Source organism: Ornithodoros turicata, chromosome 1 (assembly GCF_037126465.1).
Source record: "Ornithodoros turicata isolate Travis chromosome 1, ASM3712646v1, whole genome shotgun sequence".
Taxonomy (NCBI): Eukaryota; Metazoa; Arthropoda; class Arachnida; order Ixodida; family Argasidae; genus Ornithodoros; species Ornithodoros turicata.
Window position 1 is genome coordinate 27,001,781 of NC_088201.1, and position 22,083 is coordinate 27,023,863.

Below are 22,083 nucleotides of genomic sequence, written 5' to 3' on the forward strand. Positions count from 1 at the left end.
CTCATATTGCTGTCTTTTCAATGAAGGCTACTGAGGGATGCTCGGGTGCTGTCTGTGGTGGGTAGTTCCCTTGGGCTACCCAAATCCCAGAGCAAGAGCGACTGCACACTATCCCTCTCCTGTGCCACCATCATCTCTCCCCTCCCTCTTTCACCCTCCTCTCTTTTTCCTCCCTGGGTGCACCGAGCTGCCACCCCCGTGCAGGCTGACTGAACCTCCTCCCAAAATCCCCCTGCACCTTTCCTCATGGGGTAACATCGGCAAACACCCTGGCGGTTACCGTGGTACGGGGAGCATCCGAATGAAGGCTACTTTGCCTAGTAAATGTCACTTTTTTACTTTATGAGGCCCAGGGAGGGATGCTCGCATATTGTCTGTGGTGGGTAGTTCACTTGGGCTACCCAAATGCCAGAGCAAAAGGGACAGCACACCCTCACTCTACTGTGCCACCATCATCTCTCCCTTCCCTCTTTTCCCTCCCTGGGTGCACAGAGCTGCTACCCCCGTGCAGGCTGACTGAACCTGCTCCCAACATCCCCCCACATCGTTCCTCATGGGGTAACATCGCCAATCACCCTGGCGGTTACCGTGGTACACGGAGCATCCGAATGAAGGCTACTCAGGGATGCTCGCACGTTGTCTGTGGTGGGTAGTTCTCTTGGGCTACCCAAATCCCAGAGCAAGAGGTACTGCACACCCTCCCTCTCCTGTGCCACCATCATCTCTCCCCTCCCTGGGTGCACCGAGCTGCCACCCCCGAGCAGGCTGACCGAACCTTCTCCCAACATCACCCCCGCACCTTTGTTCACGGGGAAACTTCGCCAAATACCCTGGCGGTTACCGTGGTACGGGAAGCATCACAATGAAGGCTATTGAGGGATGCTCGCATGTTGTCTGTGGTGGGTAGTTCTCTTGGGCTACCCAAATCCCAGAGCAAGAGGTACTGCACACCCTCCCTCCCCTGTGCCACCATCATTTCTCCCTTCCCTCTTTCACCCTCCCCTCTTTTCCCTCCCTGGGTGCACAGAGCTGCCACCTTCGAGCAGGCAGACAGAATCTTCTCCCAAAATCCCCCTCCCGCACCTTTCTTCACGGGGAAACTTCGCCAAACACCCTGGCGGTTACCGTGGAACGGGGAGCACCCCAATGAAGGCTATTGAGGAATGCTCGCATGTTGTCTCTGGTGGGTAGTTCTCTTGGGCTACCCAAATCCCAGAGCAAGAGGTACTGTACACCCTTCCTCTCCTGTGCCACCATCATCTGTACCCTCCCTGGGTGCACCGAGCTGCCACCCCCGAGCAGGCTGACCGAACCTTCTCCCAACATCCCCCCCCCGCACCTTTCTTCACGGGGAAATTTCGCCAAACACCCTGGCGGTTACCGTGGTACGGGGAGCACCCCAATGAAGGCTATTGAGGAATGCTCGCATGTTGTCTCTGGTGGGTAGTTCTCTTGGGCTACCCAAATCCCAGAGCAAGAGGTACTGTACACCCTTCCTCTCCTGTGCCACCATCATCTGTACCCTCCCTCTTGCACCCTCCCTGGGTGCACCGAGCTACCACCCCCGAGCAGGCTGACCGAACCTTCTCCCAACGTCCCCCCCCCCCGCACCTTTCTTCACGGGGAAACTTCGCCAAACACCCTGGCGGTTACCGTGGTACGGGGAGCACCCAAATGAAGGCTATTGAGGAATGCTCGCATGTTGTCTCTGGTGGGTACTTCTCTTGGGCTACCCAAATCCCAGAGCAAGAGGTACTGCACACCCTCCCTCTCCTGTGCCACCATCATTTCTCCCTTCCCTCTTTCACCCTCCCCTCTTTTCCCTCCCTGGGTGCACAGAGCTGCCACCTTCGAGCAGGCAGACAGAATCTTCTCCCAAAATCCCCCTCCCGCACCTTTCTTCACGGGGAAACTTCGCCAAACACCCTGGCGGTTACCGTGGTACGGGGAGCACCCCAATGAAGGCTATTGAGGAATGCTCGCATGTTGTCTCTGGTGGGTACTTCTCTTGGGCTACCCAAATCCCAGAGCAAGAGGTACTGCACACCCTCCCTCTCCTGTGCCACCATCATTTCTCCCTTCCCTCTTTCACCCTCCCCTCTTTTCCCTCCCTGGGTGCACAGAGCTGCCACCTTCGAGCAGGCAGACAGAATCTTCTCCCAAAATCCCCCTCCCGCACCTTTCTTCACGGGGAAACTTCGCCAAACACCCTGGCGGTTACTGTGGTACGGGGAGCACCCCAATGAAGGCTATTGAGGAATGCTCGCATGTTGTCTCTGGTGGGTACTTCTCTTGGGCTACCCAAATCCCAGAGCAAGAGGTACTGCACACCCTCCCTCTCCTGTGCCACCATCATTTCTCCCTTCCCTCTTTCACCCTCCCCTCTTTTCCCTCCCTGGGTGCACAGAGCTGCCACCTTCGAGCAGGCAGACAGAATCTTCTCCCAAAATCCCCCTCCCGCACCTTTCTTCACGGGGAAACTTCGCCAAACACCCTGGCGGTTACCGTGGTACGGGGAGCACCCCAATGAAGGCTATTGAGGAATGCTCGCATGTTGTCTCTGGTGGGTACTTCTCTTGGGCTACCCAAATCCCAGAGCAAGAGGTACTGCACACCCTCCCTCTCCTGTGCCACCATCATTTCTCCCTTCCCTCTTTCACCCTCCCCTCTTTTCCCTCCCTGGGTGCACAGAGCTGCCACCTTCGAGCAGGCAGACAGAATCTTCTCCCAAAATCCCCCTCCCGCACCTTTCTTCACGGGGAAACTTCGCCAAACACCCTGGCGGTTACCGTGGTACGGGGAGCACCCCAATGAAGGCTATTGAGGAATGCTCGCATGTTGTCTCTGGTGGGTACTTCTCTTGGGCTACCCAAATCCCAGAGCAAGAGGTACTGCACACCCTCCCTCTCCTGTGCCACCATCATTTCTCCCTTCCCTCTTTCACCCTCCCCTCTTTTCCCTCCCTGGGTGCACAGAGCTGCCACCTTCGAGCAGGCAGACAGAATCTTCTCCCAAAATCCCCCTCCCGCACCTTTCTTCACGGGGAAACTTCGCCAAACACCCTGGCGGTTACCGTGGTACGGGGAGCACCCCAATGAAGGCTATTGAGGAATGCTCGCATGTTGTCTCTGGTGGGTACTTCTCTTGGGCTACCCAAATCCCAGAGCAAGAGGTACTGCACACCCTCCCTCTCCTGTGCCACCATCATTTCTCCCTTCCCTCTTTCACCCTCCCCTCTTTTCCCTCCCTGGGTGCACAGAGCTGCCACCTTCGAGCAGGCAGACAGAATCTTCTCCCAAAATCCCCCTCCCGCACCTTTCTTCACGGGGAAACTTCGCCAAACACCCTGGCGGTTACCGTGGTACGGGGAGCACCCCAATGAAGGCTATTGAGGAATGCTCGCATGTTGTCTCTGGTGGGTACTTCTCTTGGGCTACCCAAATCCCAGAGCATGAGGGACTGCACCCCCCCCTCTCTCCTGTGTCACCATCATCTCTCCCCTCCCTCTTTCACCCTCCCTGGGTGCACCGTGCTGCTACCCTGAGCAGGCTGACCAGAACCTTCCCCCAGCACATTTTCTTTGGGCGCACCGAGCCGCCACCCCTGAGCAGGGTGACTGCCCCCAACATCATTCCCGCCCCGCACCATTTCTCTGCTGTATCAGTATCGTCCTTCCCCTCCCTCCGTTTTCCCCCTCCCTTGGTGCAACAAGCCGTAACCCAGAGCAGGCTAACTGCATCTTTCCCCAAACATCATCATCACTGATCAAATGTTGGACAGGGTAACTTCGTCAGTCATTCTGGCTGTTACTGTGGTACAGGGAGCATCCCTCAATAGCCTTCATTCTTCAGTAGCCTTCAAAAACTTCTGTTCCTGTCGCCTGGCTTCGAACTGTGAAGATTTTATAAGTGTGCATAATTTTTAGTGGTACACAGTTGTGCAGCTGAACGGCAGCATTATCAATAATCCAGAAACAGCTGTCTAGTGCTGGTATGGTGATGTTTATATATTAGACTAATTTACTATGGTGAAGCTATTGAGCTTTGGATTTTCTCTGTCGCATAGTTTATTTGCTTTCCACTAAGCTTGCAGTTTTTAGAACACCATGCCAGCCACTCGAACTCTGCCTATGTGCACGCTGCTGATGATATCCCAATAAAGCTGAAACAGCTGTGCAGTGTGCACATATAGATATGCACAGGAATCAGCTAATTTATGCTTTTGTGTACCTGTGTGGTCAAGCTACCCCTAAAACAGCCAAACAAACAATGCTCCTAGCTCCTGGGTTACAAGAGAGGCTGTTACATGAAATCTGCTCCTATGTGCCTAGTCTGCCTTTCACATCCCAAACATACTAATGCCAGCCGAGCAATAGGAGGGACTGCCTTAACACCATCAATGTGACCCTACTATTCATTATCTTTCAACTGACCCAATTACAAAGACTGAAAACATGCAAAAAAAGCATAACATTTGTGCGAAACTTCGTTCCCTATCATACTACATTTCATTTCCATCAAACTGTAAAATATACAAAATAGAGTACATACAGACAAGATTTTTGTGTTGCATGTCCTTATGTACAAATTGCTATGGACGTCACATGTATTATCACATGCGCACCTTTCTCTTCACACTTACTTCTGCAGTAAATATGACTAGCTAAATCAAACAAGATATATAATCAACATACCACACGTACCAGTAGTACTAATCAGACATATATTTGGAAAATACTGTTTCCCTTGGCACTTTGCAAGTTTCACATATAGCATACAGGCATTCAAAATTTATCTTCAGGGGTGCAGACATACAGCTGCACAGTATACATCACTGTTCTTCTAACAGCGCAAAGGACAGTGGTGCAGCGTGATTATGAGCAGAAAGGCACAGTATATTGGATGGTTTAGTTTCGCTGCTACTGAGTGTGCTTTGTCATCTGCTGGATCAAACGAATTATGCACATTGGTGTTTTATAATATGATATAACAGGGATAGAATCATAAAGCTCATACTTGAGTACTTTGAAATCTTTATAGTAGTCTGAAAATGCTGTATTCAATCATAGTGCTATCTAAAAATTGTACAAGTGCGAGAAGGTGTAGAGCTTGTTGGTTGGTACATTGAAATATGATGAAGCAACGCGACAGAGACACACAGACAGAGGACGCACGCGGACAGCATTACACTAGCAACCAAGTTGACTAGAACAAAACGGCAGCGAGTAACCCGGCAAGTCCCTCGCCACAAAAGCAGTCTCCGTAGGAGATAGGATTACAGATCGCTGGGTCACATTATTCTTGGAGAAGGCACCCTTCTCGGCGTGGGCAGGAAATAGTTGAAGCGACTCTCATTGCCCTCTTCCAGAATAATGTGAGCCAGCAATCCGTAATCTCCTACGGAGACTCCTTTTGTGGCGAGGGACTTGCCAGGTTAGTCGTTGCCGTTTTGTTCTAATAAACTCGGTTGCTAGCGTAACGTCCATGTGTCCATGTCCAGTGTCCATGTGCGTCCTCTGTCAGTGTCTCCGTTGCCTCATCATGTTTCAAGAAAAATTGTAAACCTTTACTATATAAACAGTGAAGATAACAAGAACTGAAACAGGTATGACAAGCATCGGCATCACACAGTTAAATATGTACATCTGTTAATAGCACTCCTTAATTTGGCCTACCTTTTGCTTTTTTACTTTTGCTTGTTTGATGTTAAAAGGATGCAGCACCAAACTGCCAAAAACAGAATGCAGACATGCGAAACTACTAAAAATTTAAAATATATTGACCTTTTACACTCTGAAGTAGAGCAGTCAGTTGGATATCACTAGAAATAATAATAAAAAAATTGCAGGACAGCATCAGGTTCGAACATGTGCGCACATCACAACCTGTCAGTGACCATGCCATGAACCACACAGCCTATTCAGCTTGTAGTAAATGCAGTCCGAGTTTAAAGCACAGTAGACGTGGGTGCTTTCACAACGTTAGCAGCACTTCGCTTTAGGTTTCGCATTTTCATTCAGCTGGATCTTCAGCTGTGGCTTGGAAGGACCAGCTTGTCTGTTGACCCGGGATGCTAGAAAGTAGGGGTGCCAAGTGGAATAAAAGTAAATTTCAAGGTTCTAAAGAAACATGCATGCATTGAAGCAAAAACCTGCTTGCACATGCTCTTTCCCCTCGTACATGTGACATGCTACATGTTGCCAGACAGCAACCTCAATGTTTGGCGACTAACAAATATGAGGCCCTGGTCAAACAGTATCAAGGCTAGATTTATGCTTCAAAGTGCACAAAATACCTACAAATTTGACTCTTCGTCACCATCGAAGCAGTCCTCTTTGGAAACCATACACCTAGCACAGTACTGTTTCCACTGGCCAGAACATTTTTTAGACTCTTCTTTGTAAAGACCAAAGAGGTGTCCCGTCACATTCGCTTGAATCTCCCGAACATTCTTAACTTTTCCTTTCAACTGCATTTTGCTTTTGTACAATTTTTATCAGTGCTTCTTCTGTCACTTCTTTTGCGACCTTCTGGAAATTTTCCCTTTTCCAAAAATCAAAATGCAGTTGAAAGGAAACAATTTCAGGACATTCCGGAGATTCAGACGAATGTAATGAGTAGAGAGTGGATTTCCAGGCACATGCCTTTTCGTTGGGAGTGGTACAGATGATGCCTTTTTATGTTCTAAGCACAAATCAGGTCGAAGGAGACCTATTAGTACCCTAATGTTAATGCCTTTTTTGCCTTTTTTTTAAATAGGTGCTGGTAAGTGCCTAAAGGGGCAATTCTTGCAAGTTCATGTTTATTTCATAGTTTTTGCAACGAAAAACGAGGACACGCTTCGCTACGCTACCTCACAGAATGCAAGTGTCTCCCCCTGTGACAGAAAGTATATTATTTTTGGCCTGTATTTCTTGTACCCGGTGTAACACCACGTCTGCCCTCGCAGCTGTGCTTAGTGGTGACCATGGCTGTATAAGCTACTCACAAAGTGTAATTAACTTACAGCTACATCACTATAAAAGTAACGAAGCTACAGGAAAAGTTACTTAGACAGAAACACCCCTCAGTTAGTTACAGTTACTCGTGAAATGTTATTGAGTTACTTCTCAGTTACTTCCAGTTACTCATTTTCAAGGTTGCACATGTCAAACTTTGACACAACAGTGTCATATGTAATACTTGTTGAAATCAAACTTCTGAAACAACCCAGAACGTTCTTGGCAGTCAAGCTGATAATGCTGATAAATTTGTTCTTAACACCAGGACATTTTTTGAAAGCTGTCATCGGAATCACTCTAACGTTCCACCCCAGGACCTAACACTTGCATGGAAATTCGATTGAGCAAATAACTTTCCTCAGAGTACAAGTTACTCGAAAAAGTAATAATACAGTTATGGATACACGTTTCAGAAAGTAGTGGGTTACACTAATTAGTAACACAAAAAGTAATTGCTTACAGTAACTCAATTACCTTTAATGAGTTACTTTAGAGCTCTGGTGGTAACGCTCCTTCTGTTCCCAACGATATCCCTCACAAGTACCTGTGTTGGTACCGGCATGCATTGTCAAATCGGTCGACGTCATGAGGTCGTTTTTGGCACGTAGGACAATTAGTGACAGGCAACAGAATTTCACAGCGGAGCACATTGAAATGGTGCTTGTTTTCTACTGTCTTCACACTTTCAATAAGAAGATGCGTGCACGGTGCTTTGAGTTCAATTTCAAAATAAAGATTGCCATGTGATCAGAGCGGTTTTGTGGACCCCAAAATCTCCATAGTACGAGGGGTATTCAAGCCAAACCAGGACTTTCTGTCTCCTGAGTGTACAAATGGCTCGCGCTACTTCTTTTTCGTCATTTTCACACGCGACAGGCCTCCGCGTTCACCACGTGGTGGTCCAAAGTTTGTGCAAAACAGAAGACACGTGCTGGACAAGATGGCCGACAACGAGGTGAGCGCGCACATCGAACAGCAAACTGTCATAAAGTTTCTCGTGAATGAAGCCGTAAAGTCATCTGAAATTCACAGAAGGCTTGAGGCTCAGTATGGCCACGATACACTTAGCCGCAGCAAAGCGTTTGAGTGGTGCAAACAGTTCCGAGACGGCCGTACATCAGTGCAGGACGATCCCGGCCGGGGCGGCTCAGAGCCCAGTGTCAGAGTTCCTGAGAACATCCAACTTGTGGAGCGCCTGATCCTCAAGGACCGACGGATAACATGTCTCGAACTGGCTCGAAAGATGGACCCTTCTGTGGGAACGTTGAACACTATCATTCATGAACCCCTCCAGTTTTGGAAAGTTAGTGCCCGTTGGGTCCCAAGGCAGCTCTCCGTGTTTGACCAGCAGAGAAGACTGGAAATCTCCCAAGAGCTAAGGTACCGTTTTCGACACTGAAGGACAGTCATTCCTTGATCGGATCATCACATGCGATGAAACGTGGGTGCACCATTTCACTCCTGAGTCTAAACCTGCATCAAAACAGTGGAAGCATCCGGGCTCGCCAGCTCCCAAGAAGTTCCGAAGCACCCCGTCTGCGGGTAAGGTCATGGCCATGGTTTTCTGGGACAAGGCTGGCATTGTTCATATTGATTTTCTGCCCAGTGGTACCACCATCAATAGTGCATATTACTGCCAGGTTCTCAGGGATGTGCATAAGGCACTGAAGCAAAAGCGGCCGGGCCTCATCACCAAAGGAGTCCTCCTCCTCCAGGACAATGCACGGCCGCATACCGCGCATCTCACGACACGCACCTTACAGGAACTTGGCTGGGAGTTGCTGCCACATCCCCCTTACAGTCCAGACCACGCCCCCAGCGATTTCCATCTCTTCGGGCCACTGAAGGCGTTCCTTGGGGGCCGCCACTTCAGCTGCAACGACGAGGTCAAGAATGCGGTCCGATCATGGCTGCTACGCGTCGGTAAGGATTTCTATGCTGCTGGCATCCAAGCCCTCGTGAAACGCTGGGACAAGTGCATTAGTGCAGCTGGAGATTACGTTGAAAAATAAAACTAATTTCTTGCCTGTAAGTTCATTTTACTTTTGCGAAAAATGAAAAGTCCCGGTTTGACTTGAACACCCCTTTAATGCATTAGCATTACAGTCCTTGCTACGCAGGAATTGCGGCATGGTCTCACTGTCCGCATGGCACGGTGAGTGGAGAGGGAAGGCGAGGGCGCGTGGAGTGTCGGACGCGGCCACGGCGTCGGCACTCTGCAGTGTAGCGTGCAACTGTGGTGGTTCACAGGTTGAGATGTGTCTGCGTGGACGCGCCATGCGTTAGGAACGCTGCGCAAAGGAGCGGCGGTGAAAGAAGGCTGCGAGACGGCGTCGCCAAGCTGAAACGGAGTAAGCCAGAAAGACTCGTTTGGCTGGAAATGCTGTCCTGCATTAGCGTTGTGTAGGGTCGTGTGAAGGGTTGTGTAACGTTTGTGAAGGGTCGTTGAAGGGATGTGTAGCATTGTGAAGGCGAGTTCCCAAATGGTTTTCAAGTTTTAATGCTAACGCATTTCCAGCTGATCCACCGATGGATCGACCATGATTTTTTTCTTCCTATTTCTTTCGCTGGCTCTGTGGAATCTTTGCAGTGCAACCGAAGAATGACATCAGAATTTATAATAGAAACATACTTTTTCTGAGCAGCAACTGTCACCGAAGTGCACGCGATAGAGTGGTATGTCACCGTAAAACAACCAATGCTGGCAGCATCACTCGTAGTGCTGGTAGTGCAATATTGATCGTGCCTATTCTAAGAAAATTTATGCCTTTTCTGGCCTTTTTTAGTGCCTCTTTAGGCGCGCCTAAAACTCATGTTTTTAGCGCCTTAAAATCAGCTCTCTAGTAATGAGGCAGCTCTCTGCTGGTTCAAAAAAAAAAGACTTGAAAAATGACTCCGAAAAATGAAAAATGTTCCTGTCAGTGGAAACAGCACTGGGCTATGTGCATGGCTTCACACCAAAACTGCAACCACAAAACTACCTCAATGGTGATTAGGTTTCAAATCTGTAAATATTTAAATTTTTGAAATATAAATCAAGTCTGGTTGTTTCTGATTTGCCCTTGTAGTTGCTTATAATGTAAGGTTCCTTTTTCACACCCACTTAAAAAAAAATAACCGGTCTTTTTGTTTATACGATAACTATTAGTAATGCTACACGTATCCTAAATGTTGATGCACTCACCAATTCCTGTAAATAGTTCCTGAATATTTGTAGACTTCATTGCACTTGTTTCTACAAAAGCAGCATGTATCTGTTCTGCATACGATGACCCCACTGAAATGAACATCATAAGACAATGTAATCAAAGGTATACTAATGAGTGTAACACACTTTCTACAACAAATGATGACACCAGCTGTGACAGAATACCTCTACTGTATATGGGAGCAGTCTCACTCCTGCAACCAGGATTCAAAAATGAGGAATGCAAAAGCTTCTGCAGGGAAACAGTGGTCACAGCCACCACAGAGAAGTTTTCCTGGTCCACGACAACTAGCTTGCTCTAAGTCAATATAATGCAGGAGTGCCGGAACGTGAAGAGTGTGATGGTTGAAATTCGTCGTGGTAAAACACACAATGCACAAGGACACACACACACACGGTCAGCATTCAACTCTCAACTGAGGTTAATCCAGGAACATTACGAGAACTAGTCTGCAAAGTCACAGGCAACAACTGTTTCTGAACAAACCTCGGTTGCTAATTAAATGCTGTCCGTGTGTGCTTTGTCCTTGTGTGTTCTTTTACCATGTCAAATATAATGCGAAGGAACGGCGCAACGTAAATTGCAGAGGCTGATTTAACAATTAAGACAAACACAGCACCCTCACCAATGCCCAAGGAATGATCAGAATGTCTGAAGATCTATGTGTGAATATTGTGAATCTCCTGAATGATCCTCAGAATACACTTCCATTTAACCTCATATGCTTGTGTGACAGAAATCTCTAGATTTAAGAAAGTTATCTTGGTAACTCTTTCTGCTAATTATAATAGAATAGATGAATGCAACGTCATGAGAATTTATTTCAATCACATAGTAGCCTAGAATTAATCATCTGAAAAGGGAACCTAGACACGACCATCAACATGTTGCACATTGCTGTGTTATTCTCAACCTCACCACGCAAGTGTAATACTTTTTATTTGCACCTAGCTATGCATTTAGAATGAAACGACAACAGGATTTTCTCTTTGAATGCAGAGAAGGTTACTGACTCCAAGACTGCTCGAGAAGGAAGCAGCGAAGAAGACAAACATGAAAGTGGTTAAACAGCATGTACACGTTTATTGATATTGAGGAAACAAGTGCCCCACCGGAGCTCCAAATCCAGAGTGACCTACTGCCGTTGCAAAGAACAATCCCACCTGAAGGACAGTTGCATGCAGGTTTCTGAGGATTAACGGACCGTGGAACAGAACTTCAGAGGATGCCTGTTTTAATTTTTTTCAAATCATACTCATAACCGCGAGTCCTTGGATTCTGTTCGTCGCGGAAAAACGCGGAGAATGCGCGTTCTGAGTTTGGTCATAGAAAAACGCAGATCTGGCATTTTGAAGTGGAACACAAACTTTATTTTCTGGCAGGTCAAAGACATTACTTTTTTTTCTCCTTGCAGAAGTAAACAGTGCCACATACTTCGCCATAAATCTGAGATCATACCTACACTACAGTACCCGGTCGATCGTAGGAGCCAAGACAAATCTGACAAGAAAACAACAGTACTGACCAGACTGGGGACAGAATTTTTGCGTGCAAGAAACATCTTTGCCATGTTTCAATGTTACTGTTCACATGGAGATTTGCAACAGGGCGGGATCATTATGCTGGTGTGAAAGTAGTACTCGTATAATCTTTGTCGTGGAAAAACGAAAAATATTATAGCATGGAATTTGGATATTTTTGCCATGCAAAGCTAGGATCCCTGCTCATAAGTGTGCATAATTAAAGTGGATACACACTGTTATACCTGTTTAAGAAAAGATGAACGGATATAGGAATTACATACAGATAAGACGAACAGCCACCAATTTTGGGCTACACTAACTCGACACCTGTTATGGTTATGGCCCCGTGGTGCTAAACCACAGATGGGAGAGGTAGCCTGGTGACTGACTTACGGAGAGCTCCAAGGTGCACGAGATGGGAGAAAGAGGCTCTTGTAACTGTCTGGAAGGGCAGTCGAGACAAGACTTTCTTTCGAGCGAACAGCATGCTCTGTTTTTTCAGTTTGCTCTATCAAGTTCCGCATTCTGTTAACTGTTCACAATTATAATCGTTTGTTTGTGACACCTAAGAGTAGTACAAATTATATGTCAGCAATATTTTATGGTGTGACAATCCTTAACAACCTATTTGGCACCAAAACACAGGACTAAGTGATGAGGACCAATCTATGAGTGACCACAGGCTGAATACTCCACTGAAGAATAATGAGTGCATCATCCGAAGGCATGGCCCTGGGGAGGCTGAAGCTGAGTGTACTGCACAGCGAGTGTGGAACACCAAAATCACTAACAAGTAGGGGTGTGTGAATCCGAATATTTGAAGTCAAATTGAATATTAAATCGAATGGGGGGGGAAAAAATTGCTGAATACTGAATCGAATATGGAATATTTGCATAAATTTTACAGTACACCAATGGGATGTCTCTGTCTGTTCTAATTCCCTCTAGTCTCGTCTCTGTGCTGCAGTTACGACATGAATTTTATAGTATGTGCCTTTTGCACTAAAAGTTTGCAATTTGTAGGTAAGTGAAGTTTTTAATTAAGTGAAATTTTTCTGGCGTGTGCAACAGTCACAAGACACGCAATTCTTCTGTGGAAAGTCCCTACTCTATAATTTTGCATGATAGTGTTTCCTGGTTTTCTACACTTACTGGGGTAATTATCTAGGTTTCAAAATATGATGTCAGGCAGTAGCATGCTACACAGATGAGGCTGTTTCTGAACATCCAAAGGTAACTTTTGAAACAAACCAATTGGCATCCCGCCTCAGCCTGAGCTCATCCCGCCTGAGGCTCGTAAGCCTCAGCTTTGCCATGAATGTCCTTTAGTTTATTTGCTGCAGTGCGTATGTCTCGCCTGGAAAAGTTGCGTTGCTGATATTTTGAACTTCAGGGATGCCTTTAAGACACCCCTTTTTGTTCCTTGGCTGCAGGCATTATTCAAGAGTCTTAACTTTCTAAAGGCAACTTCCCAGACATCAAGTCCAAATCCCCCGCCAGCACCACTAAAGTGCATGTGAGAGGGACGCCACCCCTTCTTCAGGTGAAGTATACACAATTAATTTGGGCTAACATTATCTTATACTAGACACAGATCCACCTATGTTGGTCCTGCAGCACTGGCAATTTCATAAAGCAGGCTTCACCTCATGCAGGGAAGCATCACGTGAAGCCCACTGTTGGGGTAGTGGTGTCCATATTCAGGGAATAGCCGAATATTCGGAAAAACAAATATTGGATATTCGATTCGCGAATTGAATACTTCAAGTGATTGATATTCTATTTGAATTCGAGAACTCGAATATTCGCACACACCTACTAACAAGGCGAGCTCCACTCTTGAGAAAGCTGATGTCACTGTAGAAGAGCTCTCCAGTTTCATGAAAAGACTACAGGCTAGCAACAGTGAGACAGATAAGATCAATGAAAAAAAAAAGAATCTCTGCTTCCCAGAGAGAAAACTGAAAAGGAATATGCAATATCTGCATGTTCAGCAGCAGGGCAATATTGCGCTTGGAGAAGAAAAAAGGAACTGGCTGTCATGAGATATGCTATGTTTTATGTGCACATTCAGAGGCCATTGATCAAAGGACTGTCATAAAATCATTGGTGCAAATGTTGCCATGCCACAACCATGTATGATCCATTGCGAAGGAAGCCGTCAAAAGAGGAAGACAAAGTCGAAAGTATGAACTTCTTAGCTAGGTGAGGCTCCTATTAAACGACACTACACCTATTGGAAGTGATGGGTGCATTGTTGGGAGCAAAGTTAATGAAACAGGCAGGGATCATCGATGGTGAACCAGCTCAACGTACCTGTGGTCTGACCCTGTGGCACTGTGCTGGAATCAATCAACAGCATCCAAATGGAAACCCTTGTCCAACATTGTCTGGGTCACTACAATCCAGAATACTCTGTGACTGACATAAGGGGAGCCCCAAAGTACATGCGATAGGAGACAGGGCCTCTCATAACTATCTGTAGAGGCACACGATACTTGACTTTATTTCAAGTGGGCAGCACACTTTTTTTTTTCACTTTGCTCTATCAAACTTTGTATTCTGTTGACTGGTCACAATTACAGCTGTTTGTTTGTGATACCTGAGAGTGTGTGAAGTACTCATCAGTGACATTTTATGTAATCACAATCCTCTACAATACCGAAAGTATCTGAACACTTGCTCACAACACACAGCCTTTAATTTCAAGGTGATAATTAAAGTGTGCTGAATCTTTTGGCTTTGATGACTGCACCCAGACTTCAAGGAATAGCTTTCCATGAATTTTCGTTGTTATCACTGTGGAGTGTTGAAGATCCACAATAACTGTGCTGTGTGTGTGGAGTGTTTTCTCTATACAGCACAGATATTTAACAGGGTATAACAGACGTGGGCCCATTCCCATCAGGAAATTCAATATATCTGCTATTCCCTTGTATGCAGGACTACTAGAAACAGTCTACACTGAACTTGCATGTTACATACGAAGAAGACTCAAATAACCCACGAAAAAGGTGCTGACGCCAGGACTCAAACCTAGACTCTCTCGATTTCCGGTCAGGGATGCTACCGATACATCACACCAGCATGGCTCTCTCCTGAGTTATACATGCCTCAAGTACAAGGGGGACGGATATCTTCCCATTCTCTCTTACATCTTTCTCCCTCACTCATTCAGCTGAAGACTCACCAGATCTCGGAACCTCTCTCCGATGTTCCAGGTCACACTTGTTTCCAGCTATGCCCAGGGCAACATTATAATCTCCATGTGTCTGTAGCTCCTTTACCCATGTCTTTACTGCGTTGAAGCTCTCCTAAAGAAGTAACAAGACATCTTATTTGTCCAAGCTGCACCTGGGAAGTATAATTGGGATAAAAAAAAAAAAGACTACCACAATATCCACCAGAAATGTGCAACAATACAGCAATCAGGGCTATGAAATTTTGCAAATACCCAATGAATTTTTTGTTGAAAATGGCTCTTCCTATCCAGAAAATTGCACACCAGAAAGTTTTCCTGATCAAAATGTTGCACTTTTTAACCACGCGCGGCTGAAATTGGCTTTGGACCTCTCATCCATGTTGTTCCTCTCACTTCTTGACTACTACTTGACGCGTGGTCCTTACACTGGGTCTGCACAGGGCTCACAGGAAAGAGCGTCATACTGATAGAGAATGAGTATGAAGCGTTTACGCTTCTCTTTGTCGCTGGTGTTGCTGACACAGGCACGGTGACATCATAGGTGACATAACCAGACAGTGGCAAGTTTCTCCACATGACTCTCCTACCACTGCCTGCCGTGGCACGGTGTCGGATGTATTTTTTTGCTATTGCGTTTAGATTCTCTAGTGGGACAGCCGTTCACTTGCCAAAGGTAAAACTTTGCTTATGGGCTCAGAAACATTTATTCTGTCAAATAAAAGCAAGAAGAAGTGATTCCATGGTCCCTTTAAAATAATAAATGATACAAACAGTAAAAGAAACCCCCGAGACAAAGGACACAGAAAAAAGGGGACAAACAAAACGAAGAACACGAATAGGAGAGGAACAGCTTCCTTGTCATTGTTCTTTCCCCATTCATGTTGCAAGCCTTCATTTTATCAAGTTTTGTGACATGCAAGGAGATGAAGCAAAAATGTACTTACCATAGATGTAATGTCATACACAATAATTGCTGCAGCTGCACCACGATAGTACATGGGAGCAAGAGCGCGGTACTGGAATGCAACCATTCACAGTAAGAGGGACAAATGCATAGACATATTGGCAGCAACAGAAGGGGTCATTCATAAAACACTATGCAACAGAAACCAGCAGGAAAAATGCTTTCAAGTACTTTTCCTTCTGGTTGTCGATTGACGCTGCAACCACTGCAAACATGCACAGTGTGATGGAAGGAAAAAGTAGAAACGTGTGTCGGACATCTTAGTTACAATTAAAGAACACACAAGAATTTAGACTAAATGGGCAACTTTTTAAAATTTACATGTTTAACAACACTAAGCACAATGCTATCACTAAATTCCACTGATTTCCAAAAGTTCCTGCAGATTTGCAGTGAGGTTTCTAATAAACACCACCTTATACTACTAAGCAGGGTTTGTTACAAAAATAATAGTGTTTCGGTTTCTGGTACATGAACTTTTTGTCTCCATTTCTTTTTTCCAAGCCACTTTCGGTATCAGTTTCCAATTCTGAAGCAATATTTCCTTTTTGTTATCGATTCTGAGCTATTTTCGATACTGGTTGTGACGTGTGCTCAACAGCTGCAGATCCGTGCAGATTTTATTGGATCGCTTAGTAGTCCACGTAAGTGGCATCCAAGACTTAAGAAGCTCTGCAACTAGAAAAAATGTCAGTGTTTATGTTCGCACATGTTGTTTCCAAAACTACGCAAAACTACACAAAAAAACGCTAAAATAAATAAAAGAGCCAAGCAGGAGTATGCCATTTTCGCTGCCACAGCATATTCTGGATACATCTCACGTGGATTTTTGGGAGCCGTAGTCGTGTAGTTTTAATTTTATTATTTATTTATTATTTATTTTATTATTTATTATTTGTGGACCACTATTTGTAATCCACAACTGCTCATCTATCACACAAGTTCCTTGCGCTGAATCATGTGGTTTGGCTAGATAAAGTAAACCCGCAGCAAGTACTAGCCATCAAAAGTGTGACGACATCCACCAGGATAAATTCAGTGAGACACGAATTCATGAATCTGTTATCATTACAGCCCTTGGACTTTGTAGCCGTTTTTGTTTCTGGTAACAAAAACAAAAATATTTTAATGTCTGTTTCTAGTTTTGTTTCCTTGCAGACTTACAATAGTTGACATTTCTCACCTCTGTTACCATTTCCAGTAACAAACCCTGAAACTAAGCCATCTTTACCATTGTAGAGGAAATATACAGGGTGCTTTTCTAGAAGCATGAATGAAGAAGAATGAATTTGGTTTATCACCACATGCACAAGCAATGACACTTACAGGGCGCTTCTCGAGAAGCGGGCCAAATTTTTTCTAAATTAATTATTCATTTTTTCTTCATGAGTTTGCACAATTAATTTCCTGGATTAATAAAAATGGTTGGTGGTTTAAATTGGAAAGTTGTAGAGCAAAGCCCTAAGGCAATTCAGGTTATAATTCATGACTCTGAAAGTCCAAAACAACGGAAGAAAGTTAGAATGGACCTGCAGACAGACAGTCTTTACATACCCTTTCTTGTCCAGCTGTATCCCATATGTTAAATTTGAAGACTGCATCACCTAGCATCAAGGTCTTCATCATAAATGATGCCCTGCAAGATGAAAAATTTGTGGTGACATCACAATTATAGAACTTGAGGCAGGATAGAACTTGACAGCAGTTTGCCATGATTTTTCTTTTCAATTCCATGTTAGTGCTACGAAGCAACTGCGGCTATAAGTGGCGCACAGACGTAGTCAGATGGAGAGAGAATAGCAGGAGGGAGGGGGAGAAAGGGGGGGGGGGGGGGTTAGTATGTGTCCTGGGCCAACTTCAGGGGGAACTGTGCCAACATTCATCTGGAAAGTCTGCCGGAAAGCTCAGGGGAAACCTCAGACAGCACAGCCAGTGCGAGGCTTCGAACCTGTATCACCTTCCAGTCTTGGTGTGGAAAGCGATCATCCTAACCACTATGCCTGGCTTGCTGGTTTGCCATGATGGGGTCCATTAATGCAAGTGTCATGTTTCATACAATGCAGTAATTTTTCTTTATTATTATTTTTATTTACAGATACTGCAGGCCAGTGTTCTGGACCATGCAGGGGTACCTTTATATAGGAAAAACAAAACAAAACAAAAACTCTAGGTCTACAGCATATTACAATGACAATGGCAACACAATAATACAATACATAAAAAAGAAAGAAGAAAATGAGCAAATAAGGCACTGCAATTCAATGACAAAATTAACTGTATTAACTGTATGTAAAAGCACCTGTTCTTGAAAAATTTTGCATTAACAAATGGTCCTGTCGACCGTGTCGTGTTCATACTATGGAAGGTCTTACACAAGGTGGAAGTTTTAACATAATCTTACTGGTAATTACACTGAGAAGAAAAGTTAGGTTACATAATTAATGATGAGCTTGTAACGTCGAGATGTTCAGCCGCATTAGGAGGGAAGGGGTGTTGTTTCTTCCGTACCTACCGTAAATAAAACAAACAGCTTTCCTCTGTACATGGTCAGTTTGAGCTATATCCTTAAAATATGGGTCCCATACTATTGCAGCGCATTCCAGTTTTGATCTCACAAGAGCGCTATAAGCCAAATTTTCTGTTCTGGTTGGCACGTTTTTAAGTTTTGCTTTCAATAAAGTACAGTTTTCGTAGTGCTGGCTTACAAATGCCAGATATGTGTTCCGACCAAGATAATTTGCTTGAAAGTAACAGTCCTAAATACCGATAACTAGTGAAATTTCACTGTTATCAAGTGAGTATGAGAACAAACTAGGCATCTTTTTCCTCGTCATGCCCATTAGGACAGTTTTTTGTGAATTAATTTCTATTCCCCATCGTCTGCACCAGTCGGAAATAGCTTCAACAGATCTCTGCAATAGGAAGTGATACAATTCAGTCTATTTTTCTTTGTAAATGACAAAATGATTTGCAAACAATCTTGTTGATACACCCTCCGTAATTCCAGCAACCAAGTCATTAATATAAATTAGAAACAACGGCCCCAAAACACTTCCCTACGGAACACCAGAACTAACGAAACCCATTTTTGACTACATACCAATTCTTAATATCTACAAATTGACGTTTGTCTTTCAGGTACGCACGTATCCAACTAATAACAAATACAGGTGGTCCTAGAGAGGGGGATACAGGTGGTCCGATGCATTCCAGTTTATACAATAGCTTCCTATGTAGTACCTTGTCAAAAGCCTTACTGAAGTCGAGGAACAGTATGTCTACCTGTCCGGAATACTCAAGAACACAAGTTTAATTTAAACTCAGCAACACAGAACAAATGCACTGCAATAATTAGGACACAAATGCCCACAAGCAGTGCTGTCCCAAAAATGTCTGGCATGGGCATCATTTCATCAGTCTCATTGACAAACTCTGCTGAGAAGGTACAACTGGCAGAGATTCTGGAGTCAGTCGCTCAGCGGATAGTTAAAAAAAAAAAAAAAGATTAGGTCAGGTGACAGTTATATTTTGTATCAATGCACCATCAAGGCATGAGTATCTAAGCTATATCTTCTATCACGAGTATGCTCACCCATGCTCAATATGACGAACGAGCTAAGCATGAGTGAGCAAATGGAAAGCTAAGGTGAGCAGCGATGAAACTCCGGTTTATTTCAGGCACTATGCAGACGAGCCAGACGAGGGCCACTAAGTGGATCACCTCCCACTATCAGCCCTACTCGGTAGCTCAGTCGGTAACATGTTGGCCTGCTAAGCTCAAGATCGTGGGTTCAAACCCGGCCGAGGATGGTAGCGATGTGCGAGAGGCAAACATTGCTTCCAGCACCGAGTGCCGGAGATTTTTGGCGCCCATCAAAAGAACTTCAGGTGGTCAAAATCATAGGCAATCCTAACCCGCGGCACATGCAACATGTCGCCATGCTATAGGCAGACAAACCTTACGTGTAACATCACAGCATCATTATTCTTATTATGTATTCCCACTATCATTCTCCCATCACAATAGTCTTTCTCGATATCTCGAACAGTTATAATGGCAGCATAAGACCATAAAAGAAGGACGGTCTCATGGCCAAAGTGCCCAGTGCCGCTACAAGGGGAATGTGGCATTCTGGACGAATATGTCCCAGCTGCTTACTTGGTAAAACTCACTCATGAGCATGCTCTGTGTTGCTGTCGCACTGAAACGTCAATCGCTCCCGTGTGCGTCCTCCCCGCAAACAGATAATGGCTTGTTCAACCAGCTTCATATCTTGCCACTAGGTGCTTGAATGCTGTCAGAGGCCACAGCTCGCGCATTGCACGTAAGTGTGATTTGTGCTATATCTGTGCATAATGTTGCTCATTGGCATCTTCAGCATTGAGCACTCTCCTGACTGTGCCCAAGACTGACAAAAGTCCATGCCTTGTATGGTTCAGGTTCCTCTTCTTCTGGCATATAGCGACAAGGAACAAAGGACAGTGACGGGACGAGTCGCACTTTCAACCTTTACTGTGCTTTTGCAGCGAAGCAAATAGAATAGATAAACACACCTATGGTGAACCCCCCATCACGGCAAACACACCAAATTTTCCGTGATAACGCGACCCAGCATTTGTGTATTTGCGTCTCTGCAATTGCACAGTAAAGACTGAAAGCCTCGTCCCATCTCTGTCCTTTGTTCCTGGTTGCTATATGCCAGCTACGTATCAGCCAGACCCATATATCTGTCATCTTCTTCTTCTGGTGGTTCTTCAATTTCTTGAGTAGCTGCGACCTCTTCTGCGTCGTCAACATGCCCATTACGATTGCTAAATAATTTTTACACCAGCTGGTATTTTAAGTGTTCACGGTTTACTATATCAGAAGGTTAAGTCACGGAAGGTATAGCAATTCAATCAAGGCCGGTGCTTCTTTTTATAAGAACTGGATTTTGACTAAAACCAGAGTTGCAATAACAGGGTTCTACTGTAGCAAACTACAGTGTCAATGATCCATTCTGTAGCAAAGACTGACTGTATAGTTTGTTGCTTTACTGTGAGAACTATTATTGCTTACCCAATGGTGCTTTCTGCTGCAGGATTAAAAGTGTTGTACACAAAGCGTTGCACAATGCTCGATTTTCCCACACCAGAGTTCTGGAAGACATGTGAAAATGAAGCATATAAAGATGCATACTCTCACCTTTTTTAGTCATACTGTGTCGACACATGTACTTTCATAACAACTCACATTTGGTTGACATACAGGGTGTCCCAGAAAACATGTCATTGAATTACAATAAAAAAACTACGTCACCTAGAATCATGCGGTCAACGGCATTTGTTCTTATTAGGTTTTTGCCACCTCCTGATGTGAATGTCATGTATCGTAAGTTTATTTATGTAAATATTTGTGAACTGAACTCGGAAATTTGCCAAGTAAAGGTCACTTTTTTACCCCACCAATATGAAGAGTGTGCCGAATTCACTCAAATTCCTGATAATTGACAGTGATATTCACAAGTTATGCCATCGGAAAAAATAGCCGAACATCATGCTTTTCGGAGCAGCGGACCATAACGTGCGATGACTTTTTGAGCGCAATCGCACTCAGTCCAACGAAAGGAGGTTTCAAAGCCAGCCCACGAGTGATAGTAAAAAAAGTAACAGTTCCTAAAATTGAGAGAGGGAAAGCATTATCCCAGCGAAAGTCGGACGCGATAAGCCATGCCTGTGTTATCTCTTTCTGCAATGCCGGGGTGGGCTGGGTTTCCAACCTCCTTTCGTCGGACTGACAAAGATTGCGCTGAAAAATTCATTGCGTGCTATCCTGTGGGAGCCCCGTAGAGCATGATGTTCGGCTATTTTTTCCGATGGGATAGCTCCTGAATATCCCTGTCAATTATCATTAATTTGAGTAAATTAGACACACTCTTCACATTGGTGGGGTAAAAAAGTGACCTTTACTTGGCAAATTTCCGACTTAAGCTCGCAAACATTTACATAATTAAACTTACGTTACACGACATTCACGTCAAAATGTGGCAAAAACCTAGTAAGGACAAATGCCGCATGACCCTAGGTGGTGTAGTTGTTTTATTGTAATTCAATGACACGTTTTCTCGGACACCCTGTATAAAATAGAAGAAGGTGTCCTACACCAGTGTAGTTCCATCATTAGAGGAGCACAGAAGGCACCACAA

The 22,083-nt window shown here is 44.9% G+C and overlaps 1 protein-coding gene across 1 annotated transcript in view; it reads right to left on the bottom strand.

Annotated features, from left to right (window-relative positions):
• Positions 1-5,760: 5,760 nt before the first annotated feature.
• LOC135377744 (ras-related protein Rab-22A-like) overlaps positions 5,761-22,083 on the bottom strand; it is a 32,813-nt gene continuing 16,490 nt past the window's right edge. The window contains exons 5-10 of the mRNA XM_064610388.1: positions 20,958-21,037; positions 17,453-17,534; positions 15,879-15,950; positions 14,923-15,046; positions 10,185-10,277; positions 5,761-6,072 (exon numbers count right to left, since the gene is read on the bottom strand). Coding sequence (XP_064466458.1) covers positions 5,981-6,072; positions 10,185-10,277; positions 14,923-15,046; positions 15,879-15,950; positions 17,453-17,534; positions 20,958-21,037 — 543 coding nt within the window. The 3' untranslated portion in view covers positions 5,761-5,980. The remainder of the gene's footprint in view (positions 6,073-10,184; positions 10,278-14,922; positions 15,047-15,878; positions 15,951-17,452; positions 17,535-20,957; positions 21,038-22,083) is intronic.